The sequence below is a fragment of the Lissotriton helveticus genome, chromosome 1_1, assembly GCF_964261635.1.
Source record: "Lissotriton helveticus chromosome 1_1, aLisHel1.1, whole genome shotgun sequence".
Classification (NCBI taxonomy): Eukaryota; Metazoa; Chordata; class Amphibia; order Caudata; family Salamandridae; genus Lissotriton; species Lissotriton helveticus.
This window is the reverse complement of record NC_136057.1, coordinates 1998578450-1998592328: the sequence shown is the minus strand read 5'-3', so window position 1 is coordinate 1998592328 and position 13879 is coordinate 1998578450. Positions and strand designations below refer to the sequence as shown.

At 43.3% G+C, this 13879-nt stretch overlaps 1 protein-coding gene across 1 annotated transcript in view; it reads right to left on the bottom strand.

The window, feature by feature from the left end:
- The window catches only part of TRMT13 (tRNA methyltransferase 13), a 182668-nt gene that overhangs the window by 141980 nt on the left and 26809 nt on the right, over positions 1–13879 (bottom strand). The window contains exons 4-5 of the mRNA XM_078644453.1: positions 12739–12801; positions 10880–10949 (exon numbers count right to left, since the gene is read on the bottom strand). Of these exons, the coding sequence (XP_078500579.1) occupies positions 10880–10949; positions 12739–12801 (133 nt within the window). The remainder of the gene's footprint in view (positions 1–10879; positions 10950–12738; positions 12802–13879) is intronic.

Genomic DNA, 13879 nt, shown 5'->3' with positions numbered 1-13879 from the left:
CAGCACACTCCGCGCGACAACGCTCGCACCTGTCATCACTGGACAGGCGGAACTTGTACTTTTTGACCGGCGTATAGTACAACCGCTGCAAGAACTTATAATGGATCATCTTGAGCCTACTGCTGGTTGATATACGAGCCGTTAGCTTACAGCAGTATAGCCATTGTTCATCAGTGACCTCTGTGGCTAGGTTGGTTGCCCAGTGCATTCGGGCCGCGCTCTCCAGACCCGGGCTGCACACCCTGACGTGGCGGTACATGCCCGACACCAGATGCGCACTATCCTGTGAGCACAACATAAAGTGTAATGGAGTTAGGGCCTCAGGTTCATTGGGAAAATCAGGCAATATGTCCTTTATCCCCTGGCGCAGTCTCATGTAATAGAACATATCAAGTGGAGTAGGTTCGTAAGAAGTGAAAAACAGATCTACAGAATTGAATTGGCCATTGGAGAAGAGATCGCCCCAGCAAGTGATTCGCAGGTGCCGACAGAGCAATCTAAAGCCATGTTTCTGCAGGAGTTCAAGATTAGGGTGGTATGCCAGCGGTAACCGAGGAGAATACAGCAAGATACACTCTAGCCTCTTAGCAATGCGGTGCCAGGCGTCCAAAGTGCATGTGATGGAACTAAGTATGTGGTGTGTCTATGGACGCCACTGGGCAGTGTAAGAGCCAATGGAGGGGAAGGGGGTTCGCGATCCAGTCTTCGACTGCCAGTGGAGGCATAAACGGAGTAGGGACCATCCAATGATAGGCATAGTGCGCCTGAGCACACAAATAATAAACCTCGAAATCGGGCACATCGAAGCCCCCCTTATCATATGGTTGAGTTAGCATTGACCACCGCAGTCGTGGGTGCTTACCTCCCCAGAATAAACGACACAGCTCCGACTTTAATGTTTTATAGAAAAACGCACCAGGGTAGTAAGGGATAGTAAGGAAAAGATACAGAAATCGGGGCAACACCACCATTTTGATGAGCGATGCCCTCCCCGCCATGGAGAGTGGAAGGGAGATCTAACGGTCGACCGATGCAGTTAGTTCCGTGACCGCCACTCCATAGTTCAGCCGTAATGTTTCATCTTTATCACGTGAAATTTGAATACCAAGGTAACGCAGGTCCGAACGGCACCACTCCAGAAGAAAGTCAATTGGGAAGTCAGCAGTTGCGTCCGTAAGAGGGTAAAATTGTGACTTAGCCCAGTTTATGTGCACTCCAGACAGTCTACCGAATACAACAAATTCCCCGAGTAAAGGGTTTAAGTTTTACGACGGATCTTTGACATAGAGCGTCAGGTCATCCGCATATAGTGATACATCGATCTGTCGTTGGAAGCACCAAACTGCGCCCTCTCGGTGCAGCTGACGTAGCCTGCAAGCCAGAGGTTCAATGGCTATCGCGAATAGGAGTGGGGATAACGGGCAACCCTGTCGGGTGCCCCTTGTGATGGCAATGGAAGGAGAAAGGTGGCCATTTATCAGGATTTTCGCTGTTGGTTGCGTATACAGAAATTGGACCCAAGAGATGAATAATTTGGGGAACCCCATGCGCACCAGAACAGTGAATAGGTACGGCCATTCGACAGAATCGAAGGTCTTACTGGCGTCAATAAAAACTGCTGCAATGGGGAGATCAGGGTGCACTGCGCGGAGCAGGGAAAACAATGTGCGTAGATTCTGGGAGGTGGAACGACCAGGGACAAACCCAGACTGGTCAGGCAATACTATCTGGGTCATTAGAAGGGATAGTCTGGTGGCCAACACCTTCGCCAGAATTTTAACGTCACAATTCAAAAGTGAAAGTGGGCGATAGGAGTCACAGGTGCTGGGGTTTTTGCCAGGCTTCAGTAATGAGGTAATCACGACTTCGCGCATTGAGCAAGGAAGAACTCCGTCAGCCAGGGATTCTTCGAAGACCTCGCGAAGGACTGGGGCCATAATATCGATATATGTTTTGTAAAACTCAGCTGGGATCCCGTCTAGGCCGGGTGCTTTTCCATTTTTAAGTGACATAATAGCATCTCTGATTTCGTCAAGTTCGAAAGGAGCGGCCAGGAAGGCCCTGTCTCCATCACTGAGCCAGCATAAGGCTACATCACCAAGGAAATCATCATACGACATATCCGAGGTCGTGGCAGTGGTATAGAGTGTTTGGTAATGAGACATGAATGTAGTCAATATGTCATCTGTGTTTCTAACTGTTTGTCCCTGTTGTCCCACAACCTCTAGAATTGTATTGTGACTGTGCGGGGTCCGTGTCAACACTGTTAGGGCCCTGCCACGTCTGTCTCCTTCACAGTATTTCCTCGCCTGCCAGTATTTCCCCTTAAACTTGGCTTCCCTATTCGCTTCCTCCTCGTATTGCGTCAGTTTATCTCTAAACTCTGCATGTGTTTTGGTACTATCCCCCCACTACCATCCGAGCCTCCAAGTTCTTAAGTTCTCTATCGAGTGTATAAATAGTGCGTTGAATATCACGCAAGACCCCCGAAACTTTTCGATATACAATACCCCCTAACCGTGACCTTGAATGCCTCCCAAATGTGTTCGACAGAGTCTACAGACCCCTTGTTTCGAGGGAAGAAATCAGCAATCCCCACGCCAAGTTCAGTGCGAAACACTGCATCCAATAGGGCCGCTGGCTGTAGCCTCCAATGTGGTCTGGGGTTGTCCCATCCAGGCACCTGTAGTTGTACCAGGACTGGACTATGATCTGAGTATGTCCTGGGGAGGTGCACCACCCTGGAAACCCCTGCGCTAATCTCTCTAGACATAAGAAGATAGTCCAGTCGTGCCCATGTGCCCGTCAGTGATGTGAAATGTGTGCCCTCCTTCCGGGAAGGGTGCAAGTAACGCTAGCTATCCACCAAATTGCTCTCCGATATCACACCCATCAGAGCCTCCCTGGACCTTGGCTTGTAGTGCGTAACTCCATCTGCCCTATCCAGGTGGGGCATCAGCGCTAAGTTAAAGTCGCCCCCCCAAATAACATGTCGGGATCCCGCGTCCAGAATTTTGCCCAATAATGTAGTAAAGAAAGTTGGGGTATCCACATTAGGCGCATAACAGTTCACTAACGTGATGGTATCATGACCTAGACGTCCCCATATCAGGGCATAGCGACCCTCCACATCCGACAGTTCACCACACACCTGGCATGGCACATTGCGCCTAATCAGGATGGCCGCCCTCTTGCATAGGAGGAGTAAGATGAAAAAACACGGGCGTTTGCCCATTTGCTGGCGAAGGTCATGCATGCTTGTGGTGAGATGTGTGTTTCCTGCAACATGGGGACCTGAACTCGGTGGCGGTCCAAATATGCAATCACATTTCTACATTTCTTGGCATTGTTAAGTCCCCTTATATTCCACGATATACAGATCAATTGTGCATCAGACCCTGATCCCGCCATAAGCTAAAGAACATCATCGATTTGCAACATGCTATAGTAGTCTCTGTATATCCATCTCTTCTCAGGTGATGGGGATTTCCACAAATTTCCAACAACCGCCCTCCCACCCTGTAAACCGGAGTCTCCTCCTCAACAGTACTCTCCCCCCTCCCACTACTGCATCCCAATCATGCCAGCAGCCACCCTTTCCCACCCAGCCCCTCCCCCCTACTCCCCGTAACTTCCACAATTTGTTCCCATGAATGGGGTTTACCCGCAGGGGAAACAACATCAAGAACGCACAGCCACTTCTCCCTACGTGAACCTCCTGTTCTGTACCGCCCTTGGTGGAGGTCAAGGCAGGGATAGTGGTCCCTGGAATACTTTACCACTGGACGAGTTTAATAGTCCCCAACTTCAGGATGGCGTCCGATCAGACGTATACAATTGTCCCAGGTTCCAGCTATTCTTTGACAAGTGCGAAGTTTTTTTTACAAGGAATATTTTGAAATCGGCCACGCCAGGATTCTGAGTTCACTCCCCTCCTCCAAAGGCTGCAGGTTCGTGACAACCTTGCGTTCCTACACCTCACTTACACCCTCTTCAAATGTCCCTTCTGCACCCCCTCTCTGCCCCATTCTGATACTCGGTGCGTCGCCAAAGGTGGTAACTCACACACTGGTTTACATATCACAAATACTTCACAGGTAACAGCCACCACATGCCTCTCAACATGTGCTTCCGGTCCTTTGGGCGAGTCTTGCAATGTCCCTTTGTTAGGGCGACATTAGCGCCCTGAAGCAAAGTGTTCTCTCCTTTCACCACATGCAGGCACTTTTAACACCGCCCTATCACACCAGAAATGTCTTCTTATCAACGGCTAAATGTTATAAACTGTGCACTGCTAATTTAACCCAAGTTTTCAATGTATGCCGTGCTCCTTGGGATTGCTCCCCGCTCGGGAGCAACAATTCAGCTTATGGATAGCACTGGCGCAAGTCATGCGAGAGTGGCTCCCAGGGCACAGGTCAATGAATGCTGAAGACTTCAGCTAAAGATAGTCAATAAAATGTTGTTTAACAACGGTTTAAATGACGAAAGAAACTTTTTCCTTTTGGTTTTTCCTTCAAGGTATTTTATTCATACTTTTGAGTTTCAACCATGTTTTATATTTTCCTTCGTTTTTCGATCAAGAAGCAAAATTTAACAATCCGTGAATGTTCCAATGCATTTCGCCCATCGGGCTTCATCAGGGAAATCTACAACATGAAAATATGTCTATCACCAATCAGAACTTAATGCATTATTCCAGTGGTTCCCAAACTTTTTTGACCTGTGGCTCCCTTGGACTAATTGGCAGCTGGCCGTGGCTCCCCATCATTTTTTTTTACCAGTGAGGGGTTGGGGGGGAGGGAGGTGAGCCCGACCTCGGGAGTACTACCTGTCGTCTTCCCAAAGTCAAGTAAGAGTAAAGTGAGTTGGGGTGTTTTAGAATATTAAAGATGTCAGCAAGGTTGTTATTGTTTTCACTGTAGTAAGAGAAATGAAAGAATTACATTTCAGCAATAAAAGAAGTGATTTAGAATAGCATGCATCTCTTTAATAAAGGCATGGTCTTCAAAGGTACGTCCGCGGACTTAGAAAGGGACGGCTCTTCTGGAAAGGAGTACAATGGAAAGATAAAAAGAGGCTACACGAGAGGTAATAGTGGTGAGTGGGGATACCAACACAATAGGCTGGTCCATGTTTACATTTTATTACTTGCACTTTTGAGGTTTAAAATACTATTTTTAAAGTTATAATGATGGACAGGGAAACTTGTATTAGTTTTATAATCAGTGAAAGAAGTTTATATGTTTGCTATGCATATATGTCATTATACATAAGTATAAATAAACAGGTTAAAAAACACAAAGGCATGATCTTCTATCCACAGAGCTGCAGAAAATTTCCCTTAACCTGCCAAAGGAGTTTACTTCATATTTTACTCCCCAAAAGAAGTGGGATTCATTAATGTTTAGCTTTCATGTTTAGCTTTCACACCAGCTCGAAACAGAACACTGCTCATTATACCCCATCTTTTTTCATGATATCACCTCAAGCGTCTGCCCAAACTTAGCAAGTTGGAATGCGAGGTTCAAATCTGCACACTCTGCCCGATATGTGACAGGTCTGCAGCATCTTAACGCACATTGTGCAAATGAGTTTTCAGAAACCTACCATTAATGTGCACATTAGATTTCTTACCGTTAACAGTGTCTGAAGGCAGGTTAGCAGGTCAAAAGCAGGGTAGCGTTTTAACGCCCCCAATGGCCCTGATAACAGTGGAAGTGTACAGTATTTTTTTGCCCCCCTCCATCCCAGTGTCCCTTCCACTGTAAAATCTGAGGGGATAAAACCCCCACATCCCCACACTTCCTAGGCTCATGCCTGTATGACCCCCGGTCCAGCGAGAAACATAACACCTCCGCCTGAGTAGTAAAAGCTGCTCAGGCGATTAGGCAGACCTGATAGGGGCTGGGGAAGGGCAGGATTCAGGCAGCAATCAACAAACCTCTCTCCCTTTGTCCTGGAAGCTCAGGCTCTGGTGGCAGCGAGAACGAGGTGAGGTGTGAAATCATCCCTGGAGCTTTTCAGCACTACAAAAGGGAAGGTCACAGTTCAAGGGCAGGGCCATTGGCACATCAAAGCATTACTGCAATGAGCTTCAGTTTCCCAAATTGTGTCCGCGGCGCCCCTGGCTTCTCATGACGGCGCACCGGGGTGCCGCGGCGCACAGTTTGGGAACCACTGCATTATTCAATTACATCGCACTAAAATATACTCATTAAATCAAATCTACTACATAATAGTGTTATACTCTGAGCTCAACCGGTTAAATGTCCAACCATTCTTATATCCAGTATTAATTCTTAATACAAGCATTTATAACTATGGTATCACTCAGGTACATACTGAGCCTGTTTGTGAGCTGTTGTTCGCTAGATGTTCCCACTCTCATTTTAAGTTAAACCAGGCTCCCTAAGGGCTGCTAAATCGTTATCTACTGTGTTGAGCTCAGAGTATAACACTATTATGTAGTAGATTTGATTTAATGAGTATATTTTAGTGCGATGTAATTGAATAATGCATTAAGTTCTGATTGGTGATAGATATATTTTCATGTTGTAGATTTCCCTGATGAAGCATTGGAACATTCACGGATTGTTAAATTTTGCTTCTTGATCGAAAAACGAAGGAAAATATAAAACATGGTTGAAACTCAAAAGTATGAATAAAATACCTTGAAGGAAAAACCAAAAGGAAATAGTTTCTTTCGTCATTTAAACCGTTGTTAAACAAAACTTTATTGACTATCTTTAGCTGAAGTCTTCAGCATTCATTGACCTGTGCCCTGGGAGCCACTCTCGCATGACTTGCGCCAGTTCTTATCAACGGCGCCATCGACACTTTAAACACAAGTTTAAAGATGCCCTCTGACCTTTCCTTTCACTCCCTGACCCCCTCACACACCCTTTGATCCTCAGCAGAACACTCGCACCTACTTCAGACACAAGGGAACCCCCTCACACCGTCTCTGTCTTACACAAGCCAACTGCGCTACTTTTCTTATTCAAATACGGGCCCCTGTTTAGCTCTCCCTGGCGCTTGCAAACATTCACGGCCAGAGCAGGATTTCATTGGTCCTTTGATCCGTAGGGCAAAAACCCCTTCGTTTGGTTTAAAATGTGCGCCTAGCACCTCTGTGCAAATACACTCTTGCCAGACATTTTCCAGGTGCGCTATCTTTTTTCTTTTCTAACTCCTATCTAATTTCTTTCTCAAATAATGCGTTTCCATTAAGAAGCCATTAAAGCAAGCCAGCAGCATCCATACTAGTATCTACATTACTCCGCAATATTATTAAAACACCTTAAATATACAATTACCAGTTCATTTAAAATTAGCCATGCTATTTAATAAAATGCTACGCTAACATTGTTTTACAACATAATTGCCTGCTTGTATTCCTGAACTCAAAAACATCTATTCTACCTTCCTAGGACCGTTAATGAAACCAGACAATTCGCTTTTCCAGGCTCCTTTTATCTGCAATTTATGATTTTCACAGGCTCTTTAATGACACATGTTCACGTGTTTTATTAGTCCTAAAAGCTAAGATAGCTATCTTCTGTTCCTGCTCCTCTACTTAAACCCAGGAAGAAAAGCATTTCCAAACTTCCTTCCCATTCCAAACTGAGCTGTTGCTATACATTGTAGGAGCCCGACTCATCGCTATCTACTGCGCCTTAGGAGTCTCAAGGCGAGAGCGGCATGTCCTGTGCCCTGCCCCAGCACAGTCTGTGTGTGTGTTTGTGTGTATGTGATGTGAGAGTGTGTTCGTATGGGTGTGTGTATGGGTGTGTGAGAGCACGAGACAGTATGTGTCTGTGTGCATACCCAAAGGCGCACACTGCACCAGTGCACGCGCCTCTCCTTTTATTTAAAAGGATTCCCAGCTCCAGGCGCACACACACACACACACACACACACAACCACACACACAACGACACACACACATACAACCACACACACACACACAACCACAACTACACATAAAACCACACATACAACCACACACACAACCACACCGTCAGTGCGCACTTTCACCAGGCACAGACACCATCAGTTGTCAGTGCACGCTTTTACAAGGCCCAAACACCACCAGCCGTCAGTGCACGCTTCCACCAGGCGCACACCACCAGACATCAGTGCATGCTGTCACCAGGCACACACACACACCACCAGATGTCAGTGCACACTTTCATCAGACACACACCAACAGCCGTCAGTGCATGCTTTCACCAAGCACACACACCAACAGCCGTCAATGCACGCTTCCGCCAGGCACACACACCACCAGCCAGCAGTGCACACTTCCACCAGGAACACACACCACCAGCCATCAGTGCAGAATTTCTACAGGCACACACACTACCAGCCATCAGTGCACACATCCATTGTTAACGCATCCACAATTAACTATTGTAGCAATCGCAGTATGGCACACTTTACTTTTAAACATATTCATCTAAAGCGCAGCATGCCACCATTGCTACAAAAATAAATACTCATTTTTTTGGCCTACAATTTATAGACTTTTGTTGCAGTTGGTGTTGCAATATTTAGCAATGCCAATAGCTCAAACTTAATTAACCCGAGACCTATTGCATTGCAAATGCTTGTTTAACTGTTTTGGTACTTCTATATGCTTAAAACATTTTCTTAAGTTAAACCTGTCTTCCATGTGCTTTAGCTACCAGGGGTTGAGGTCAGGTTTAAATTACTGAAACCTTTATTGGATCCAACAAGAAAAGTGGCATAATTATGTGTGGTGGACTACCATCCACTCCAAGTAATAATCAACTTTCACACAAATACCCAGCCAGTTTCCAGCTTCAATTGCTTAATATTTGTATGGTCTCGTTTGGAATGAAATGTAAGAGGTTGTATCAATTTTAGGTATGTCCTTCCACTTGTACGTATTTTTTATCAAAAGGGAGGGGAGAATGAACCACAACTGTCTCAAAGCCAGAGTCTCAAGAATGCTGTATTGGAAATCCTCAATCATACGGTCACTGTATGCAGTGTATATAATCTCTGCTAAGAATGGCTTGGTGGATTGTGTTGTAGATTCTGTCCCTCGAGTGTCCCATTCTCTGAATGACATCTAGACCTCCACCAGGGGAGAGACTGTCTGGATGATGATAGTGGTGAGTGAGTTAAAATTACCTCCTATCCTATAGGTGAATCTTTATTTGGGGGAGTTAATTAGGATAGGGGAAGACCAAAAACAAGACGTTGTTATGTGGATGAGTCACCACTCCACAACACCTAGTGGTTGGGTCGACACGTTTCAGACTGGAATAGCCAATACGGGTCTATGGCCTTCGTCAGGACTAGATTTGAGAAGGCTTTTTTCTGTAGACCTGAACGTGAATTATGTTGGTGGTTATAGACACCGTCTTTGGCCTATAATAAGTAAATCAGGAGAACTGGAAACAGCACTTATCCTCTAATACAGTAGATTCCTAGTTCGCCCTGTGAGACACTAACCAAACATATCAATAGTAATGTCCTGGGTGGCAATAAAGACCCAACAAGAATACTGACATTATTATGTGTGGTGGACTACCATCAACCCCAAGTAAAAATCCACTTTCCCACAAATACCCATACAATTTCTAGCTTGAATTGCTTAATATTTGTATTGTTCTGTTTAGGAGTAAATGTAAAAGGCTGTATCAGCTTTAGGTATGTCCTTCGACTGGTACGAACAATTACTTAAGCGCGGGTAATCGTGCCTTTATTGCTCTCCTATACTTGTGTGGGTTCCTCACAATACTCTTTTTCTTGTTCACTAAATGCTGCTATTGGATCAGTCCACCTATAAGCAACTGGTAGCCTCTGCCCCCTTTTTATTTGACTTGCAGAGCTCCTCAATGGCCCATTTTTCCACCCATGCCTTCCACCTATGTTGGGGTCCCTCTGGCAACCTCCAGTGCACGGCTATAGCGTGCTACGCTATCACTAGTACTAGGTCTATGAATTGGGTGCCTATTTTCCATTTCTTTGGTTGATGGTACAGGCCTAGTATGCATACCTCCATTGCATCTAAATGTGTTGTGTGTGTTAGGTGCTCTAGATTAGTTGTCCACTTCCGCCAATAGTCAGGTACAGTTGTACAAGACCAGACCAAGTGAACAAAGTCTGCATTTATCAGTGAGCACCAAGGGCAAACATTATTATCAGTCCCTGCAATCACATTTAGTATGTGTGGCATCAGATCTGTGGTATGGAGGTAGTTAAGTTGTGTAAATCTGAATCTAGAGTATATGGATACCTGATGGGGGTATCTTAGGACGGCAGTCCATTCTTTATCCAGCAACTCTCAACCTATTATCCCCTCCAATGTGGTTTTTGTTTTGACCACTGTATCCGTTGTCATCTAGAGCACCAATTTGTGAATTCATGAGACCAATTTCCATCTGCCCTCAAATGTTAATAAAGTCTGCATGACAAAATTTGAAGGGGGTTTAGTTTGCCCTTCTCTCCATTCAGCGGAGATCACTTGCATACATGTGCCATAATCGAAGAACTGTGATTATGGTAGGCCTGCTTCCTCTGCCAGCATGGCAAAGCTGTGTATCTCCCCGCTAGAGTCAGAGTGCCCACTGTGAAAAGTTCCCGTGGTCATCCATTTCTCCTGGTCGCAAAGTACCCTCACCTTGGCGATGGGAGACCGAATACAGTGGTATCTGCTAAGTTTTCTTGACTATCCTTTTCCAGTTTCATAGCGTTATAGCAAGGAGTTTGGGGTGCTTAACATGTTTGCTATTATCCTTGTCTCCATGTCTTTAAAAATAGTTCAAATTTCTAAGCTCCCATAAATTATAGACCTGTGTAATTTCAAAGTTAACAGCGCTGAAAATGGTCTCTTATGACTTACCATGGACTGCCTTTTTCAGCTTGTTTATTAAGTTCTGTAATTGTACTTCAGACAAAGAAGAAATTGGGATCTGTGTAAAAAAAGTTTAGAGAAAATTCAAATGAAAAAGATTTTGTATGTGTCAATTCTATGTTGTAACTACCAAACAATGTATATGTTACTTCAAGTAAAACACCAGAAACAATATCCATTATAATGAAGAAAATCCTAGTTGTGGCCATTCTCCTAAGTTTTATTATATTTTAGAATATGTACATTTAGCAGAAAGCTGCCCTCCACATAACATTTTTGCGATGAACAATAATCTGATATTGTGTGCGTTTTAAAGAAGCACTTGATTTAACAATGTATAAACAAGACGGCTACAAACGCAGTATTCTATTCACACCTCTGATATGCCTTCTTGGTTATTCTACTTAAAATTTATTAACCGCATGCGCGCTAGCGGTTTTCCCGCTGCGCGCTGCGATTCGCAAAAACCCTCGTTACGTGACAAGGTCAGCTCGTCACACGCGCAGCGCAGGTAACGCCCATGACGAGCTGACCTTGTCACGCACGTCGAAGGGGTTAATCAGCTCCCTTTGCATCCCGCTTTTTTCTATTTGAAGGAATGCTTTAAATAAACAAGACATCCTCCAGTGCCAGTTTGTTTTTTCTCTTTAATCACAAGAAATACATGCATCAATATATTTAAATGAAATTTGCTACCACATACAAAAATGTTAATGTAGAAATCTTGCTTTCAAATAGTTACAATATTCTGTAGATTAGAACAAACGTTTTGTACACAAGGAATGACTTTTTCCTACATGTGGCTGGCTTACATCTGAAAACAAGTCACCTTGTTCTTTTTAAGAGACACAGAAGAAACTCTACAGTATGGATCTGTAGACATCTTAACTATGTTCCAATTACTAACAAACAAAATAAAAAACACCTAAATAAAGATTTGATAATTGAATGCTTGACTTGAACATTGGACCAAAGAACAAATGGAGTACACACACCGCTAGTCCCCTGTGATTTTTTGTATCGGATGTTATATATCCTTGTGTGCAATTTCCCGTATGCACCCCCTGCCCAAGGGTGTCTCCCTTTTCAAGGGAATACAATACAACCAAACACAGTCGAAGCTGCACCACAAAAAAAGGGCAAATATGTAAATGAAAGAGCGTCAAAGTTTCAAAATCAAATACAACTCTTATTTGCAATTGACAGTCTCTACACAATCCATATATTTTTCTGTTCCTTTATGGGTTGAAAATTTCCAAAAACCATCAGACAACATGTTTCGTCCATTTAAAGATTGGACTTCTTCAGGGCAATAGAGACGTATAACGTCTATTCGGATCTAATTTAGTGCGTCAAAGGGCACTTTTCTATAAGTATGCCAATATCTGGCATCTGTATGACGCTAGAGTAACAGTCCAAGCAATGAAGCCAATCAAAGCAATAGTCCAATACAGACGATGAATTGCTGTAACCATAAGGATGGTATATTCGAAAAGACAATTGGATATAGGTGTACCAATCACACTATGAATGGCACCGCATAGTGGAGATTATCCACCAAGCTGTATGTATCACAGTCTGGAGTACAAAAGGTCAGATTGCTGACTTGAAGAGCGGCGGTCGTGTGATTTGACAATAACAATATATAAACAATAGGTAAAACTGAGAAACTCTTGAAAGTAACACTAAGCCTCAAATTTAAATCAACACTATTTGACCAAGATCTTTCCCTTTATCAGCCCCCAATAAAGACCGTAATCCCAGCTTTAAACCCAACAACGTTCTGCTTCAATGATTTTAAGAAGTGTCAATAGATAATGTCACAATGTACAAAAATAGAAACTTACTTGCTCTTGGGATGTAGCCGTTCCATCTTCTGAACCAGAATTTATGTCTTGGACATAGTAAACCTAAAGAAAACATGCATTAAGTGAATGGAACTCTAAACTAACAAACGTAAAAAACAATTCAAAAGAGCTGATCAGTTTGATCTTTCATCTGGCACAAAAAGACCAATGGACTTTAAAATAAGCTTCTCTACTCAGCACTGCAGCCTGCAAGGAGCAGGACTGGACATAAAGAATATATTAGCCGCTTAGAAGCATAAGGTCTTCAAATGAGCAGTAAGAACTGAAAAACAATTAGGAGCTGTCAAGTGGCAGAAAGATGCTGTAAAAATATTTCAACAAATTTACTGTAGAAATTACACACATTATGTAGCTATAGATCATAACAAACATACCACGGATATGTTCAATTAAATGCAAATACATTTACTCTAGTTATTAGTCTGAGGGGATATATTTCCTCAGTCATGCAACTAAAGAATTTATGTTCAGCTACTAAGAATTTCTGATTGTAAAAGAGTGCTGCTGTGGATTTCGAGGACTTAGTGTAATGTTAGATTATGATTCCGTTACTTAGTCACTAGCTAGGCTACAATGCCATGTTGTTATTTTTGGTTGGGCATGTCTGGCAAGGTGCAGCTTCATTTCCTATTGCACTATGACCGTGGGGTCCACGATTAAACATAAATATGCCACTTATGGTATCTTGTGCAGCACAAAAGTAACTACTAGAAATTCTTGCATCAATCTCAACTGCTAACAATTCAGAAAATACCTAGGCAAGGGACAATATGTACATATGTGCAGGCATAACAGAATCACAACGTACAGTTTAAGTACAATACATCAAAATATCATATGTTACTACTTTGTTGTTTATCAAAAAGAGTACTTTTAATTGTTATAAGTTATCACAAATCAGACAATAATAGTTTTCAGCATAAAACCAGCAACATAATTTTATACAGTGTCCTATATTGCAGAGTAGTGCACGTTTAATTATACATTTTTATTAACAATCTTTTCCCTTTTGTATTTTTCCTTGTGTATTTAAGTATACATTACATTAATTAATCATAATTCATTTTCCCCGCAGTCGGCAAGTCTACCTTGTATGCAGGGGCCCCATTTTTTCAAATGT